We start from the raw sequence: 19659 nt of genomic DNA on the forward strand, positions 1-19659 counted from the left end.
CAGCATATGCGTATCTATGTCACTCTTTTTACCCATTTTCTAGTATTCCTAAGTAGGACTGTACCGTGATGGAGCAAACCTTTCCCTTATTGCTGAGCATTTAGGTTGTATTTAATCTGGACCATTACAGACTCTAATATCCTTGTACAAGATTTTGTGCTCATGTGTATTCGTTACTGTCTAAAATGGATGTGCAGAAGGGAGGAAGGGAATGAAACTTTGAAGCTTTAATAAATATTGCCAAATTGCTGTTACTGGTATTATAGCCACTTACATTCCCCAAAGGATATGTGTAAAGTACTCATTTCCACCTACTATCAACAGCACTGCATATTATAACCCTATAAACTTTTGGAAGGGTAGAGCCAACCAAGATATTGGGCTAGAAGCAGCTCATGTGTACCGCTGTACATATGAGAAGAAATAGAAGGGGTAATGAACACTGACACTGCACACTGATCAACCATCTGAGAAATTACACTGGGTTCCATCAAGGCGGGAGGGGAGCACAGAGATCAGAGAGGAAGGAATCCAGGAACCAGCCTATGTGAGCTCAGCATGGAGCCAGGAGATTCTGTTCAACACAGGAAAGGGTGAGTGAGTGAGAGCCCCCAGGGGAATTCACACTGTCCACCAGGACCTGTGCATGATTGAGAACAGGAGGATCCCCCTGACCCCTAATACCCCACCACTGCACTTCTAGACTGAGGCAGAGAGCCACCTGGACATATTGTGGGGGCAATTCTCGAATCCAAGAAGGCCGCTACAAGCCTTGGGCCCGGAAGCAGACCGTCACTGGTGTCACATCCCCATTAGAAGCCACAGTTGCAGTGCCTGGGATCAGTAAGTTTGCTCCGCCCCTTCTTACCAGACAGGGCTTGGTGCCAGCTTCTGCCCAGTGGTCCTGCTTTTGTGTGAACTGACCTGGAGAGCACAGCCTCACGTTTTCCCAGGAAACACTCAGATGAGAGGGTGCATGACCCCACCCACTCCCACCACTCATAGCCAGGAAGGCAATGCTTGGTAGAGCTTCTGGCCCAGCGGTCCCACTTCCGTGTGAACTCAGCTGGAGGGTGTAGTTTTATCTTGTCCCTAGAAACACCTGGATGGCATGCTGTGTGACCCCAGCTTCCCCCACCACAAGTAACCAGGTGGTTAATGCCTGCTAGAGCTTTTGGCCCAACAACCAGCCCAACTTCTGTGTGAACTCAGCTATTGGGCACAGGTTCCTATCGTCCCAGGAAACACCCAGTGGCAGAGCATGCAACCCCACCCACCCCTGCAACTGGTAGCCAGGTGGGAAATGCTAGCTGTAGCTTCCAGCCCAGTGGTCACCCTCCAGTGAACTCAGCTGGAGGTCACAGTCTTCTGTTGTTCCAGGAATAACCTGGAGAGCAGGGCATGTGACCTGCCTACCCTGGCCATTGGTAGTCAGACTGGCAACACCTGCTACAGCTTCCGGCCCAGTGCTGCTGCTTCTGTGTGAACTCAGCCAGTGGATGCAGCTTTTCTGTTGCCCCTGGAAGGACATGGTGGGCAGAGTGTGTGACTCCACCTGCCCCTACCACTGGTAGCCAGGCAGGTAATACCTACTAAAGCTTCCAGTCCAGTGATCTTACTTCTGTGAGAACTCATCTTGCAGTGGCAGCTTTCTGTTGTCCCAGGAAGCACCCAGAAGGCAGAGCAGTCATTTCCACCCACCTCTGGTTGGTAGCCAGGCAAACCACACTTGCCAGAGCTTCCAGCCCAACAGTCCTGCTTCTTCCTAAGTTTGTCGAGAGGCACAGACCCCTGTCACCCTGGAAACACCTGAATGGCAGGGTGGGCAAGTCCATCCACTCCTGCCTGTCACAGGCAGATGGGCCACACTCACTAGGGCTTCTAGCCTAGTGGTTCCACTTCCACTTGAACTCTGCTGGAAGGTGTAACTCTGTGTTTCCCCAGGAAGCACAGCGGCAGCAGATTAGGACTGACCTGGCAAGGATACAGCTTGTCAGCCAGCTGTGGGCCCTGACTGAGGGAGCCCTGTGGACCAGAACACCCAACAAAAGAAACACAGGCATGGAGAAAGTGATCAGAAGGAGCACCCCCAAGACCCAGGAGTAGACTAGAATCAGAGTCCATCAACCAAAACCATCTTGTGCTGTAATCAAACCTCCAAGTTCATCAGAGAAGAAAATAGCAAAATAATCTATCCAAAGCACAGCAGCCTCAAAGACCAAAGGAACATCAGCCCACACAAATGAGAAAGACCCAGCAGAAGAACTCTGGTAACTCAAAAAGCATGTCTTCTTATCTCTAAACAGTCACACTAGTTCCTCAACAGTGATTCTTAGCCAAGCCGAAACAGCTGAAACATCAGAAACATAATTCAGAATATGGATAGGAACAAAGATCATCAACATACAGGAGACAGTCAAAACCCAATCCAAGAGACCTAATGATTACAATAAAACAATACAAGAGCTCATAGACAAAGTGGCCATTATAAGAAAGAAGCAAATTGAATTGATAGAGCTGAAAAACACTCTCCAATAATTTCACAGTGAAATTGCTATATTAACAGCAGAATTGACCACATGAGAAAACAGTCTCAGAGCTTGAGGACTGGCTTTCCAAAATAACTCATTCATATAAAAATAAAGAAAATAAGAATCAACAAAACCTTCAAGAAATATAGGATTATGTAAAGAAACCAAATTTATGACTCATTGACATCTCTGAAAGAGAGAGTGAGAAACCAAGCAACTTGGCAAACATATTTCAGGATATCATTCATGAAAATTTCCCCAAACGCTAGAGAGGACAGCATTCAAATTTAGAAAATGCAGAGAACCCCTGCGAAATACTACACAGGAAGACCATCCTCAAGACGCATAATCATAAGATTCTCCAAAGTCGAAATGAAGAAGAAAAAAACAGAAGGGGCAGGTCAACTACAAAGGGAATCTTATCAGGCTAACAGCAAACCTGTTAGCAGAAGCATTGCAAGCCAGAAGAGATTGGGGCAGGGGACAACATTTAGCTTTCTTAAAGAAAATAATTTTGAATAATTTTGAACCAATAATTTCATATCCAGCCAAGCTAAACTTCATACGCAAAGGGGAAATAAGATCCTTTTCAGACAAGCAAGTGCTAAAGGAATTCATTACCACCAGACCTACCTTGCAGGAGGTCCTGAAGGGAGTACTAAACATGGAAAGGAAAGATCATCACCAGCTACTACAAAAACAAATGTAAATACATAGATCAGTGACACCATAAAGCAGCCACACAACGAAGTCTGCATAATAACCAGCTAACAATATGATGACAGGATCAAATCTACACATATCAATACTAACCTCAAATGTAACTGGTCTAAATGCCCCAATTAAAAGGCACAGAGTGGTACATTGAATAAAGATGCCCAACCCAGTGGTATGCTATCTTCAAGAGACAAGTCTCACATGCAAATACACACATAGGCTCAAAGTAAAGGGATAGAGAAAAAAAATCTATGAAGCAAATGGAATACATAAAAAGGCAGAGATTTCTGTTCTATTTTCAGACAAAACAATCTTTAAACCAACAAAGATCAAAAAAGGCAAAGAAGTGTACTGCACATCGGTAAAAGACTCAATTCAATAAGAGGACCTAGGAAGAGGTCATACAATAATAATGCGAGAAAATAACACCTCACTGACAGTATTAGACAGATAATCATGGAAGAAAACTGACAAAGATATTCAGGACCTGAACGCAATAGTTGATCAATGGACCTAACAGACATCTACAGACCTCTCCACCCCAAAACAACACAATATACATTCTTCTTATCTGTACATGGCACATACTATAAAATTGACCGCACAGTTAGGCATAAAACAATACCCAGCAAATTCTGAAAAATGAAATCATACCAACCACATTCTTGGATCACAGTACAATAAAAATAGATATCGATGTGATGAAAATTGCCGAAAACCACACAATTACATAGAAATTAAACAACCTGCTCCTGAATGATTCCTGGGTAAATAATGAAATTAAGACAGAAATCCATGAATTCATTAAAGCTCATGTAAACAAACATACACCATAACAGAATATCTGGGACACAGCCAAAACAGTGTTAAGAGGGGGGTTTATAGCTCTAAACATCCACATCAAAAAGTTAGAAAGATTTGAAATTAACAACATAACATTACAATTGGAGGAACTAGAGAAACAAGAGCAAACCAGCCCCAAAGCTAGCAGAAGACAAAAAAACTAAAACCAGTGCCTAACTAAAGGCAATTGAGACATGCAAAACCATACAAAAGATTAGTGGTCTATCTATATGATTATATGTATTATATTAACAGATTCAATGCTATTTATATAAAACTATTTATATAAAACTACAATGACATTCTTCACAGAATTAGAATAAAACTATTTTAAAACTTACATGAAACCGAAAAAAACAGCCCACATAGTGAAGGCAATCCTGAGCAAAAAGAACAAAGCTAGAACTAGAAATACCATTTGACCCAGCCATCCCATTACTGGGGATATACCCAAAGGATCATAAGTCATGCTGCTATAAAGACACATCCACATGTATGTTTACTGCGGCACTATTCACAATGGCAAAGACTTGGAATCAACTGATATGTCCATCACTGGCAGACTGGATTAAGAAAATGTGGCACATATACACCATGGAATACTATGCAGTCATAAAAAAGGATGAGTTCATGTCCTTTGTACGGCCATGGATGCAGCTGGAAACCATCATTCTCGGCAAACTATCGCAAGAACAGAAAACCAAATACCGCATGTTCTCACTCATAGGTGGGAATTGAACAATGAGAACACTTGGACTCGGGAAGGGGAACATCACACACCGGGTCCTATTGTGGGGAGGGGGTTGGGGGGAGGAATAGCATTAGGAGATACACCTAATGTAAATGACGAGTTAATGGGTGCAGCACACCAACATGGCTCATGTATACATATGTAAGAAACCTGCACGTTGTGCACATGTACCCTAGAACTTAAAGTATAATAATAATAAAAAAAGAATTAAAAAAAAAAAAGAACAAAGCTGAAGGCATCACATACCTGCCTTCAAATTATACTCCAAGGTTACAGTAACCAGAACAGCATGGTACTGGTAAAAGAACTGACACAACGACCAATGGAACAGGATTCAGAGCCCAGAAATAATGCTACACACCTACAACCATCTGATATGTGGCAAAAACAAACCATGGAGAAAGGACTCTTATTCAACAAATGTTTGTGGGATAACTGGCTAGCCATATGCAAAATATTGAAACTGGACTTCTTCCTTACACCACATACAAAAATCAACTCAAAATGGGTTAAAGACTTAAATGTAAAACTTAGAACTATAAAATCTCTGAAGATAATCTAGGAAATACCATCCTGGACATAGGAACTAGCGAATATTTCCCAATAACAACACCAAAAGCAACTGCAACAAAAACAAAAATCGACAAATGGGACCCATTTAAACTTAAGATCTTCTGCACAGCAAGAAAACTGCCAAGACAATAAGCAGACAACATACAGAATGGGAGAAAATATTTGCAAAATATACATTCGATAAAGGTCTAATACCCAGAATCTAAAGAATTTTGTTTTATATGCAAAAAACAAATAACTCCATTAAAAAGTAGGCAAAGGACATGAACAGACACTTTTCAAAAGTTTGCCAACAAACATATGAAAATGCTTAACATCAGTAATCATTAGATAAATGCCAGTCAAAACCACAATAAGATACCATCACACAGCAGTCAGAATGGCCATTGTTAAAAAGTCAAAAAATAACAGATGCTGGCAAGGCTGCAGAGAAAAGTAAATAGTTGGTGGGAATGTCAATTAGTTCAGCCATTGTGGAAAGCAATTTGGCGATTTCTCAAAGAACTTGAAACAGAATTTCCATTTGACCCAGCAATCCTATTATTACCCAAAGGAATATAAATTCTTCTACCATAAAGACACATGCACACATATGTTCATTGCAGCACTACTCACAATAGCAAAGACATATCATCGACCTAAATGTCCATCAGTGGTAGACTGGATTTTTAAAAATGCGCTACATATATACAATGGAATACAATGAAGCCATAAAAATGAATGAGATCATATCCTTTGCAGAAACATTGATGGAGCTGGACATCCATTATCCTAAGCAAACTAACACTGCAACAGAAAACCAAATACTGCATTTTCTCACTTATAAGTGGGAGCTAAACTTTGAGTACACATGGACACAAATGAAAAAACAACAGATACTGGGGCCAACTTGAGGGTGGAGGGTGGAGGAGGATGAGGATCCAAAAACTGCTTAACAGGAACTGTACTAACAGGTACTATGCGTATTAGTGATGGGTGACAAAGTAATCTGTACACCAACCCCCATAACATGCAATTTACGTATATAATAAACCTGCACATGTATTCCTGAACCAAAAATAAAAGTTAAAAAAAAAAGAGAGCCTGAGATAAAATGATTACAACGTGTATGATACACAAGGGCTAATATCCATAAAGCAAGAAAAGCACCAAAAACACCATTTTGATTATTAATGGAATTGAAGGGCTTTTGTTTTCTTTCTAATCAAACTGTTTAATCAGCTGTTTATATTACAGAGCAGAATGTGAAATTTAAGTGCATTTTTAAAAAGTTTTACTTTACGTTCCCAGGATACAAGAGCAGAACGTGTAGGTTTGTTACATAAGTGTACTTGTGCCATGGTGGTTTGCTGCACCTATCAACCCGTCATCTAGGTTGTAAGCCCCACATGCATTAGCTATTTGTCCTAATGCTCTCCCTCCCCTCACCCCCCAAACCCCTCCTGGCCCTAGTGTGAGTTGTTCCCCTTCCTGTGTCCGTGTGTTCTCATTGTTGAACAGCATTTCCAACTTTTCTGTGAATCACCTATTTATATTTCCTTTGCACATTTTCCATGAGGCTGGATGTTTTTCTTATCGATTTACAAGAATTCTTTATGTTTGGGAGATCACTCTTACTGTGTTTTATGATTTTTTTCATTCTTTTTTAAACTTGTTTCAAAATCAAAATTAATTGTTTCAAAACCAGCTGGTATACAAGAAAGGCTGTGAAGCATAAAGTTGAATATTTATGAGAGTTGTACATTATAGTGTGATTTTATGATGCATTTCACTTATTTTTATAGTCTTAGCTACTATTTAGGTTATTACCACCTTTTATTAGCCCTCTGTATAAAGAAAAACAAAACTCCAACGTATAAATATATACTTTTGGTGGATATTTAAAAAAAATTGATGTTTAACATGTTGTTTTGATATTGTAATACAAAATAAAGAAATGAGAAATACTTGTCAACTATTTATCATTAATTTCTTATTTATTTATTTATTCGTATTTCCAAAATCCAAGACCAACAGCAGTAGATAATTAGATGTTCTTTTAGTTTTATTCTTCATGGCTTCTAAAATAGTAAGTTAATTTAACTGACAATTATTTTTAAAAGTTTAAAAGTTGAAAACATCACTTAGGACTGCAACAAGTCATCCATATGTGATTCACCAGTTTTCTTTCAGATTATTTTCTTAGATTGAGCAATTTAACCAATTTCCAAACCATTGAGAAACAAGTGAGCCAGCAAAATTGGCAAAGCCTGAATTATGGGAGGATTAAATAAAATGATGTATACAGATCAGTTATGCAATGCATGAAGCATACTGAAAATTCAAAAATGTTACATGATAAAGTGAAAATAATTCATCAGTTATTCACAGTTATCTTGTGAGGTGTAGCTGTTACTGCTTCCCTGTTCTGTGGGAGAGAACATGGAGGCATAAAAAGACTAAGCAATTTTTTGAATATCCCACAGTTAATAAGTTGCAGAACTTGTGTTCATAACTACCGTCATATTTCCTCTCCAGTGCTGTACTGAAATGGAAGTATAAAATTTTGATATAACCAAAACCTGAAAAAGGGTGATTAAATATTTAGCAGTGAGCAGTAGGCGAGAAACATTAGGAAACAATTCCATAGTGCATGAACAACAAACTAATTATTTCAATCCATTTAATTTCCTCCACGGATTCTGCTTTTATATGGCATAATGTAGGTTTTCATGAATATCCTGTAATTCCATAGAATAAATTAACAGATTGTAGTTTGGACTCTTTTTTTTTTGAGCCTGGGCTCTTGTTGCCCAAGCTGGAGTGCAATGGTGTGATCTCAGCTCACCACAACCTCCGTCTCCTGGGTTCAAGAGGTTCTCCTGCCTCAACATCCCCAGTAGCTGGGATTACAGGCATGTACCACCATGCCCAGCTAATTTTGTATTTTTAGTGGAGACAGAGTTTCTCCATGTTGGTCAGGCTGGTCTTGAACTCCTGACCTCAAGTGATCCGCCCGCCTCAGCCTCCCAAAGGGCTGGGCTTTTTTTGTAAAGTTGATCATACTCTAAAACAGCCAGAATCACAGCCACTGTCCACATGTGGCTATGAATGTTTCAAAGCAATTAATTAAACTAAATGTTTACCTCCTCACTCCTACTAGCCATATTTTTAGCATTCAATAGCCCTGTGTGGCACCACTCTGGACACTGGAGTTTACAACTTTCCTAGCATTGCAGCAAGGTCTGATAGAAATTGCTAGTATAGGCCGGGTGCGGTGGCTCAAGCCTGTAATCCCAGCACTTTGGGAGGCCGAGACGGGCGGATCAGAAGGTCAGGAGATCGAGACCATCCTGGCTAACACGGTGAAACCCCGTCTCTACTAAAAGATACAAAAAACTAGCCGGGCGAGGTGGCGGGCGCCTGTAGTCCTAGCTACTCTGGAGGCTGAGGCAGGAGAATGGCGTAAACCCGGGAGGCGGAACTTGCAGTGAGCTGAGATCCAGCCACTGCACTCCAGCCTGGGCGACAGAGCGAGACTCTGTCTCAAAAAAAAAAAAAAAAAAAAGAAATTGCTAGTATAGGAGTATATATTTTATTCATCTAATTGATGAAACAACAGACCCAGTTTCATACTCTGTTGTTCTAAAATGTAGATGCAGACATAGCACTTGCTGGTTAATCCTTAGTCAGCGAGTGTAATGGTTTACAAAAGTGACAGATTCTGTAGTCACAGTGTCTTGAAGCCTTTTTTTTAATATAAAAAAAGACTTTATTTTTTAAAGCAGTTTTAGATTCACAGAAAAATTGAGCAGAAGGTACATGCATAGCCTCTCCCATTATTAACATGCCCACTAGAGTGGTGGGCGACAGCTTAGTTGTTTCCAACTTGGGCAATTATGAATAAAGCTGCTATGAATATTTGCATGCAGGTTTTTTTCCACACCTTTGGGTAAATGCCAAGGGTCATGATTGCTGAATCATACTTTTAGTTTTGTAAGAAACTGCCAGACTGTCTTCCAAAGTTACTGTGCAATATTGCATTCCCACCAACAATGAATGAGAGTTCCTGTTGCTCCACGTTTTTGCCAGCATTTAGTGTTGTCAGTGTGTTTTCACTTTCACCTAGCTCAAAATGTTTTTAGTGTCTTTTGAGATTTCTGTTTTGATTCATGTGTTATTTAAAAGTGTACTGTTTAATCTCCAAGTACCTTTGAATTGTTCAGCCATCTTTCTCGTAATGATTTCTAGATTAATTCCATTGCACTCTGAAAGCAGACATCAAAATGATGTTTATTATTTTAAATATGCTAAGATGTGTTTTATGGCCCAGAATACGGTCTATTTTGGTGAGTGTTGCTTGTAAGCTTGGGAAGAATGTGTAATCTGCTCTTGTTGGATAAAGTAGTCAATGCCAATTATATCCATTTATTTGTTGACTGTTGTTGAGTTCAACAAGTTCATGAAGAAAATGAGTTCAAAAAGAAAATGTTTTTACACATTTTCTGCTTTCTGAATCTATCCACTACCGATAGAGGGGTGCTGAAGTCTCCAATTATAATAGTGGATTCATCTATTTCTTCTTTCAGTTCTATTTGTTTTTGCCTTATGTATCTTGATGCTCCTCTATTTGGTGCTTACATGTTAAGGATTGTTATGTCATCTTGGAGATTTCTCAGTGTCTTTTATTATCTCACTGATGCATTGCCACTCTCTTGAAAGATCCAGCAGTTGATGAAAATTAATTGATATGCAGATCACTGTATTACTTAGTTTATAAGCTAAGATTAGGAATAGCTGAAAATAATTTGGACTTTATGTTAATTTCTCACACTTGTTTGGAATTTATATATGATAAATAATAAAATTATTGATTTTCTGAGGTGTCACAATGAAGAAGTAAGTTGTTGGTGTTAATTATCTCGTTAGCTGTCATATTATATTGCTCAGTTTTTCCTAGTGTTTTACAGATTCCTGTGGCAAATTCTACCAAGCAAAGCTAACGCAGCTTGATTTCCTGAATGATACAGAAAAGTCCAGAATACACATAAATAACTGGATTGCTGAAAAAACGGAAGGTGAAAACATATTGGTATTTTATTTCAATAATATTTCAAACAGTCTTAACAGTTAGTTTCTTCATAAAACTGTTACATATGACAAGGAGTGATTTTTTTCTCTAAACTATGCAAACTTTAAAAACTTGCTTCTGAAATATTGCCAGAGTGTAGACCTTTTCTCTAGCTTTATCCCTGCTCTTATCATCTATCTGTGATATCTCTCAATATGCAGTACATCTCTTCCAGAAGAACCTACACATTTCTGTTGTTAATATTAGATAGTGTTCTATTCACACATAGCATTAACATTTGAATTTAAAGGCCTCCCTCTCTAGTATTGCCTATGCGCTATGGTTTATCTGTGTAATGTGGCAGGATGCTTGGCCATGACTTTTCTTTTCTTTTCTTTTTTCTTTTCTTTTCTTTCTTTTTTTTTTTTTTTTTTTTTTTTTTTTGAGACAGAGTCTTGCTCTGTTGCCCAGGCTAGAGTAAAGTGGCACGATCTCAGCTCACTGCAACCTCCACCTCTTGAGTTCAAACAATTTTCCTGTCTTAGCCTCCAGAGTAGCTAGGATAGCTGGGACTACAGGCACCTGCCACCATGCCCAGCTAATTTTTGTATTTTTAGTAGATGCAGGGTTTCACCATGTTGGCCAGGCTGGTCTTGAACTCCTGACCTCAAACAATCCACCCATCTCGGCCTCCCAAAGTGCTGGGATTGCAGGCGTGAGCCACAGCATCCAGCCAGCCATGCCCTTTTTAGGCTTTAGTTCTTAAACTGTTCTTACGCTTGCTACAACTGCTCACGTTTTTGCCAGTCTTTTATGTTTATTTCTTTAAACCACAGGCATCAATCATTCCTTGCTATATATTATCAGGTCATCCTCTTCCCATTAATATCTACTTTTTTGTTTTATGCTTTCTATTCAAATAGTGATGTTTTTATTACAAGAGCTCTATTTCGAGTTTTTGTTGCAGTGTTGTTACTATGGTCATTGTGAGGATAAGCATCCCTTTACATGGTTATATTTTAGGACACCACGAACTACCTTCATGCATACTTGCTTTCTCAAACAGATGACATAATCTGAATATCCCTAAAATCATCAGGGAATACTTTTAGCTAAATGGTTCTTTAATTCTTCTTAACAGGTAAAATTACAGAGATGCTCTCTCCAGATTCAGTTGATTCATTGACTAAGCTGATTCTCGTGAATGCCATCTACTTCAAAGGAAACTGGGAAAGTCAGTTTGTGAAAGAGATGACCAGGGAAATGCCTTTTAAAATTAGCAAGGTGAATATTTTTCAATTTCAATGGTGATTCTTGGGAACAGTCTCTGTCTTCACGTTGGTTTTTTTTTTTTTTTTTTTTGGAGATGGAGTCTCGCGCTGCCGCCCAGGCTGGAGTGCAGTGGCCGGATCTCGGCTCACTGCAAGCTCCGCCTCCCGGGTTCACGCCATTCTCCTGCCTCAGCCTCCCAAGTAGCTGGGATTACAGGCGCCCACCACCTCGCCCGGCTAGTTTTTTTTGTATTTTTTAGTAGAGACGGGGTTTCACCGTGTTAGCCAGGATGGCCTCGATCTTCTGACCTCGTGATCCGCCCGTCTCGGCCTCCCAAAGTGCTGGGATTACAGGCTTGAGCCACCGCGCCCGGCCTTCACGTTGGTTTTAAAACTTGACTCTTGGTAGCTTTGACATGACCCTTTGGTAGTCCAGCAGCAGGACTCCCCTCCACACCTAGGGGCCTTTCTCCTACCCTTCATCTCCTTTTTGTGTCTCATCAACAGTGGCTACATACTCCCAGGCTTCTGGTCCAGCTCCCTGTCTCATCTGTATTCACATCTATACCACAAATCTGAGTCTATAGCCCTTGGCTTCCCAAAACTTGTGAGATAAAGTTCAAATGAGTGGTATGATGTGTGAGGCTCTTGGATCTCGCATATTTCTCTATCTTCATTTCTCAACAGTACCTATATGTGCCTTTCTTTCTTTCATTGTTCCTTCCGGAAAGCCTTTTCAACAGTGCACCTCCCTAAGCTGTCTCTTCCTCCAAGCCATCACAGCGATCCCTCCTGCTCCATGGTGGCATTGCAGTGGCTGAATCAGGTGTCCCTTTTCCCACTTTGTTGCCATTTGAGTGTGGAGACTGCTACCTTACCAGTGCTTATCTCTCTCACACTTGTGCTCAACAAGTACTGAACCAATGAATTATGTTCAGTCTTCTGTTGATAATAAAGAGGAATAAGCACAAATTTTAACCTAAAAACTAGGTGAGCAAAAACACTTACACAGGACAGACATAGAGTTCAGCTACCTCCAACTTGGAATACATTACTTGCAAAAGGCCCTTTATCTTTCTCTACATCTGGTTTATTCTTTCTTTTGTTTAACTCTAGAGATTTCAGGATATTTTCAAAAGTAGATAGAATATATTAAGTTAATTATTAATCACTAGTTAAATCTTCTGTGCCCACCTGAGCCTGATTGAGTCTTTGGTTTCTCAAGGAATGTATGTTCTTTCTAGCTTTATTTTAAAATGAACTGTTGCATTTTCCCCTGGAAAACTATTTCTGTCCTTAAATTTTGTTTGTTTGTTTGTTTGTTTGAGACGGAGTGTCGCTCTGTCGCCCAGGCTAGAGTGCAGTGATGTGAACTCGGCTCACTGCAAGCTCTGCCTCCCAGGTTCATGCCATTCTCCTGCCTCAGTCTCCCAAGTAGCTGGGACTACAGGCGCCCACCACCACGCCCGGCTAATGTTTTTGTATTTTTAGTAGAGATGGGGTTCCACTGTGTTAGCCAGAATGGTCTCCATCTCCTGACCTCAAGATCCGCCTGCCTCGGCCTCCCACAGTGCTGGGATTACAGGAGTGAGCCACCCCGCCTGGCCTCTGTCCTTAAATTTTTTAAAACAAAATTTGTTTTGTTTTAAATTTGTATTAGGATTTCGTTAAACTGCAATTGACAGAAAACTCAACGCTCAAGGTTTAAACTCTTGATAGTCTTCCTCCACAATAGGAATTCTGGAGGTGGGCAGAGGCCAAGGCTGATGTGGGATGTAAGTGAAAGTTTCAGGGAATCACTCTCTCTTCTGCTCTGCCTTCATTACTTCCATGACTTACTTCCTCATGGTCACAAGCTGGTTCAGACATTAGATACACAATCCAGGCAAGAGAAAGCAGCAAGGACAGAGGAAGAAGAGTAAATCTTGTCTTTCTAAGGTTCTGCCATTTTTCTCATGAAGAAAAACTTTTTTTCTTTATCTCACAGGCCAGACTTATTTTATGCTATAAGGAGATGAAGAATTCTGTTTTGCTTTCTAGTCTTTACACACACACACACACGTACACACACACACACACAAACAAGTTGCAATTAATGTTAAGTGCACCAACCTATGCACTTTCTCAAAGGGTGAAGATTTTGAGATGATATACATTTTCATTTTACTTCTTTAATTACAAAATAAAATAAAACTTACCTATACAATTGCAAATTTAGTGAATCATTGAGTTATTACAAATGACCAAGATTGGATCCTTTTGTATCACAAGACTAGAAGTTTTGGGATTTGAAAGTGGGGAGAGGAATTTTCCTAGACCAGTAGTTGGCAAACTATGCCCAATGGTCAGGTCTAGTCCATCACTTATTTTTATAAATAAAGTTTTATTGAAATACAGCTGTGTTCATATGCTAAAATACTATCTATAGGTGCTTTCATTTTACAACAGCAGAGTTAAGTACCATTGAGTGCCCCTAACTTGAAAATACAAAATCTGAAATGCTCCAAACATCTGAAACTTTTTGACCACCAACATGATGCTCAAAGAAAGTGGTCATTAAAGCATTGTGGATTATAGATTTTAAGATTAAAGATGCTCGGGACAGGCTCGGTGGTTCACACCGGTAATCCCAGCACTTTGGGAGGCAGAGGCAGGTGGATCACGAGGTCAGGAGATCGAGACCATCCTGGCTAACATGGTGAAACCCCGTCTCTACTAAAAATACAAAAAATTAGCTGGGCGTGGTGGTGGGCACCTGTAGTCCCAGCTACTTGGGAGGCTGAGGCAGGGAAATCGCTTGAACCTGGGAGGCGGAGGTTGCAGTGAGCCGAGATCACACCACTACGCTTCAGCCTGGGTGACAGAGCGAGACTCTGTCACAAGAAAAAAAAAAAAAAAAAAAAAAAGATTAAGGATGCCCAACCAGTAGGTATAATACAAATATTTCAAAATCTGAAAAAAATCCAAAATCTGAAACGCTTCTGGCCCCATACATTTCAGATAAGGGATACTCACTCTGTAGTTGCAACAGAAACTGTACAGACACCAAGCTGAAAATGTCTACTATTGGGCCATTTCCAGAAACAAGTTTGCTAAAACCCGGCTTAAAGTGACGGAACTAAAGAAGAGGATATTTATGGTTGAGCGTTAGTTTGTGTGAGCAACAATATGAAGATAACAGCTGAAACACAAATATTTTGGAGGTCATTTACTTAATATAGAATTATGTGATATATCTGAGAACTGGGGACTATAAAGTGTTTTTGACTATTCCTCTAGTATTCAATAAATTCACAGTAGCTGCTATTATTAACTTAGAAAAGACTCAGCAATTGAGCAGAATTATTGCGTAGAATATAAAAATGGTCCTCGAATCATTCTTACTGTTTGAGGATGCATTAGCAACAGATGCGGTGTTCTTCTAGTAAGTTGTGTTAATTTTTCTTTTTTTTTTTTCAGTATTTTTGTTGTTGTTTGTTTCTTCATTTATTTAATGAACAGTGATTGAGCGCTCACTGTATGTCATGTATTGTGCTAGGTACTATTCCAGCCATGTTCAAAATCTGCAAAGTGTCCCTCTCCTCATGAAGCTTACATGTTCTTGGGGGAGAAAGACAGTAAACATATATTAAAAAGCAGTGCTATGGAGACAGGTACAAAGAAAAGTTGATAGAAAGTTGAGGTGGGGCAGCACAATTTCCTGTAGGGGTCTCAAGGAATCCCTCACTGAAGGAGGTGGTATTTGAGACAAGGACAGAAGGAGGTGAGGCCATATGTGTTACAGGTTCTGGGGGAACCAGAACCTAATGAAACGATAGGGGTGAAAAGGACTTCTTTTTCCTCTATATTCGCAAGTTCTTTGGCTGGGACCTTGTAGAGTGACAAAAGAGAATTAACGAGAAAACGAACAGAAATTTATTAACTTGTGCATCACACACGTACATGGGAAAACTCAGTGATAAGTAATTTGAAGAGCTCATTAGAATTTGTGGTGTTTTTACCCAACTTCATAGGAGAAAGGGAGGGGAACAAAGGGCACTTGGGAAAAACAAATGCCTTTTGTGGAAAGATAAATGGATCCTTTTGGAGCAGAATCGATGGCAGAGGTAATAGGCTTGTGACAATATCTGGCTGTGTGTGTGCAGACTTTTCATCTCTAAGAAAATTAGAATTGTTACCAAAGAAGAGAATAATGAAAATTGAGTTTTTTTGGGGAGATTCTGCTTTTAGGCAGATAGGCTATTTCAGGAACTCTAATGCCTTCAGTTCAAAATATTCTTAAACCAAAGTGGTATATTTCTGATCTCCTTCAAGATCACCAACAGAAAGCAAGATAAGGACTGAGCCCTGGGTAGCCCAGTGTTTGGAGACTGAGGTAATGACCATGAACCAGTAAAGGAAGGGTCTAATACGGGGTTCTAGAGACCAAAGAAAGAAAGCATTTGTAGGGGCAGAAAGTGACCAACTCTGTTGATTATGCTCAATATTCAACTCTTGTGCTTCAACTTAATGTGTATCCATTTCCTTTCTAGAACAAAGAAAAACCTGTGCAAATGATGTTTAAGGAATCCATCTTTAAAATGACCTATGTAAGGAAAATATCCAGCCAAATTCTAGTGCTTCCCTATGTTGGAAAGGAACTGAATATGATCATTTTGCTTCCCAATGAAAACACTGATTTGAAAATGGTAATGAGTGTTCAAAGTATGTATTTTGTCATAGTAAAGGCTCTCACAAGCCTTTTAGGAAAAAAAACGTTGAAAATTTGCTTTTACCAGTGTTTCCCTGACATATTTGGCCACATGCCCTTTTCTCTTTTCATGATTACATCCAGTGGGGTGGTGTTCTAAGTGTTGAACACAATTTAGAAAATACTCTTATCCTCAAATGGGCTCGGGTTGGGGGTCAACTCTGAACTCTGAACCAGGTCAGAATTCAGTGTCCTGCTTTACAATTTAGAAATCTGTACTCTTTCAGGCTGTTTATTCCTGTGGAAAATGGTGGCAGTACCTCCCTATGAGGGATGAAAGACATAGTATATATAATGCATTTGTTCCGATGCAGAGAGTATGCCATTGACTAATATTAGTAGTCTTCTCCACAACCTTGCCCCATAGTTGTAAGTTTGCTCTTTAGAAAGCAGTCATGTGGGGGAACAGCTGCTGTGACTCCGTGCATCATTTGAGGATCTTGTTAGAAAGAAGATTCTGAACATGGCATAAGTATACATATGTAACAAACCTGCACGTTATGCACATGTACCCTAGAACTTAAAGTATAATAAAAAAAAAAAAAAAAAAAAAAAAAAGAAAGAAAGAAGATTCTGATTTAGTAGGACTGGAATGGAGGAGCCTGAGAATCTGCATTTCCACCAAGCTCCTCAGTGATGCTGAGGCTGCTAGTCCATGGACCACACTGAATAGCAAGGTTGTAGAGCGTCAATGAAAAATTTAGCTGGAGAGTAATTTGAGTTTCTAGAAAACTAATCCTTTTGCCTGCAATAGATGAGTTGGAAGTATCGATAATAGAGATAGGTCAGAAGGGATGTTGCTATGCCTTTCAAGCAAGACATGACAAGGGCCTGAATGAAGGCAGTGGCAGCAGAGATGGAGTAGGGGCCAGATGAGAGAGAGATTTGGAAATTTAAATTAATGGAAAATGATGATGGATTCGTTGGAAGAAAGTTTGGATGGAAGAAAAGGCAAGTGTGAGATGTCCTACCTCAACATGCTTCTGTTAAGCTACAACACCAAACTTTGTAAGAACAGCTGTTCTTATACAAATGCAGCCAAACTGTAAGATTCTGCCTCAGGGAAATGGTTTGACTAAGTTTCTGGAAATGAAGAGTCAAAGCACAGAAATATAAAATCAATTCATATTTGAATGGTTTAGCATTACTGTGCTGTCATCCAGATGTGTGCAGTCCAATATGGTAGCCACTAGCCACCTGTAATTATTTACATTTACATTAGTTAAAATTAAATAAAATTTTAAAAATCAAGGCTTCCTTTGTACTACACACACTTCTAGTGCTCCATAGCCATATTTGGCTCATGGCTATCACATTTGGCAGCATGGCCATACATCGTTAACATCATAGCAGAAAACTGTATTGGGTAACACTGATCTAGACCCTAAAACATCCAACACTCTTCTTCTAGGTGGAGAAAGAACTTTCTTATGAGAGATTCATAGAATGGACAAACCCAGACAAGATGCATGAACGAGAGATGGAAGTTTTCCTTCCTAGATTTAAACTAGAGGAAACTTACAACATGGAAGACGTCCTTCGCAGTATGGGCATGGCCGATGCCTTTGAACAGGACAGGGCAGACTTCACAGGAATGTCGTCTAAGAAGGATCTGTACTTGTCTAAGGTCATGCACAAGTCCTTTGTGGAGGTCAATGAGGAAGGTACAGAAGCAGCAGCAGCTACCACCGAAGAAATAGTTTTTTGTTGTGCCAGTTACTCCCTCAGGTTCTGTGCAGACCATCCCTTCCTTTTCTTCATCCAGCACAGCAAAACCAATGGTATTCTCTTCTGTGGCCGGTTTTCATCTCCATAAGGACATAGGTAGTCATTGGATGTAGTCCTTCTCTTTTCTCTTAGTGACCTACATTTCCTCCACTCTTTACAGTGTGCCTGTGACCCAAAGTGACTTTATTATTGCAGCAGTCAAAAATGAGATGTTAGGAATCTAATTTGGAAATTCCTTGTTGAGAACCCTTGTGTGTGTGTTTGCATGTTAAATGTTTTCTAGGGTCTGAACTTGATTGTCTCCAAGGATTTTGTGGTCACTTTGCAGGTGGTATCAATGACCACTTAGTCAAACCCCTCTGCTTGAAATGAGGTGTTACCCTCTCCCCACTGCCCACACCAACATATTCCAACTGTCAGAGTTATCTGCTGTCTCTTCACTTTGTATATGGTGCCACCCTCACAGTCTGCTATGCTTCTGTTTTCCCAAACACAAGAAGATACATGTTATTTTCTGTCTTCTCTGTTCAATAGTATTGACAAATGGGCCCATTTTTAATGGAACAATAGAAAGTGAAATGGAGACTGGGGAGGAAGTATGGTGAGCAGGACTCAGCAATTCTCAGAAGTGGCCCAGCATGGTGGCTCACACCTGTAACCAGCACTTTGGGAGGCCAAGATGGGCAGATCATCTGAGGCTAAGAGTTTGAGACCAGCCCAGCCAACATGGTGAAACCCTGTCAGTACTGAAAATACAAAAAGTAGCTGGGCATGGTGCTGCACACCTATAGTCCCAGCTACTTGGGAGGCTAAGGCAGGAGAATCACTTGAACCTGGCAGGTGGAGGTTGCAGTGAGCTGAGATTGTGCCACTGTGCTCTAGCCTGGGTGAGGAGAGAGAGAGAGAGAGAGAGAGAGAGACAGAGAGAGAGAGAGAGAGAAGGAAAGAAAGAAAGAAAAAGAAAGAGAAAGAAAGGAAAGGAGGGAGGGAAGGAAGGAAGGAAGGAAGGAGGGAAGGAAGGAAGGAAGGAAGAAAGAAATAGAGAAAGAAAGAAAGGAGGGAGGGAGGGAAGGAAGGAAAAGAAAGAAAGAGAAAGAAAGAAAAAAATTTTCAGCAGCGACCTCTATTCCAGCTCTTCAGAAGCTGGCACAGAGGGTGAGAGAGCAGTTAACCGAGACCAGTGAGAATTCAGTCCAATTTCCCGGATGTTTCTGTTTTAATCATAGTTTGCCTTCATGGGGATCAGTGGGTCACAAGCCTATTCAAATGTACAACTATCCACTTTCTCTGAAAATTTACACTTGCTATCAGGAGGCAGAGGTGATTATATGTATTCTGTTCACAGTAATGTAGTCTGAGACAGCTTCATGGGTAAACATCACATGTCGTTCTATGTTCGAAATATTTTTTGAAAAGGAAGTTAAGCTTTCTGTGGCCATTTGTGT

At 40.1% G+C, this 19659-nt stretch overlaps 1 protein-coding gene across 7 annotated transcripts in view; it reads left to right on the forward strand.

The window, feature by feature from the left end:
* LOC104682234 (serpin B6-like) overlaps positions 1-19659 on the forward strand; it is a 56672-nt gene that overhangs the window by 25729 nt on the left and 11284 nt on the right. For 4 of the 7 annotated variants that reach the window (XM_030925803.1, XM_030925800.1, XM_030925799.1 and 1 more), the window contains exons 4-7: positions 10355-10472; positions 11607-11749; positions 16269-16424; positions 17898-18961. In XM_030925803.1, coding sequence (XP_030781663.1) covers positions 10355-10472; positions 11607-11749; positions 16269-16424; positions 17898-18302 — 822 coding nt within the window. In that variant the 3' untranslated portion in view covers positions 18303-18961. Of the gene's footprint in view, positions 1-10354; positions 10473-11606; positions 11750-16268; positions 16425-17897; positions 18962-19659 lie in introns of those variants that run through there. The other 3 variants (XR_004055652.1, XM_030925801.1, XM_030925802.1) reach the window with 1 other exon arrangement.

Source organism: Rhinopithecus roxellana, chromosome 21 (assembly GCF_007565055.1).
Source record: "Rhinopithecus roxellana isolate Shanxi Qingling chromosome 21, ASM756505v1, whole genome shotgun sequence".
Taxonomy (NCBI): domain Eukaryota; kingdom Metazoa; phylum Chordata; class Mammalia; order Primates; family Cercopithecidae; genus Rhinopithecus; species Rhinopithecus roxellana.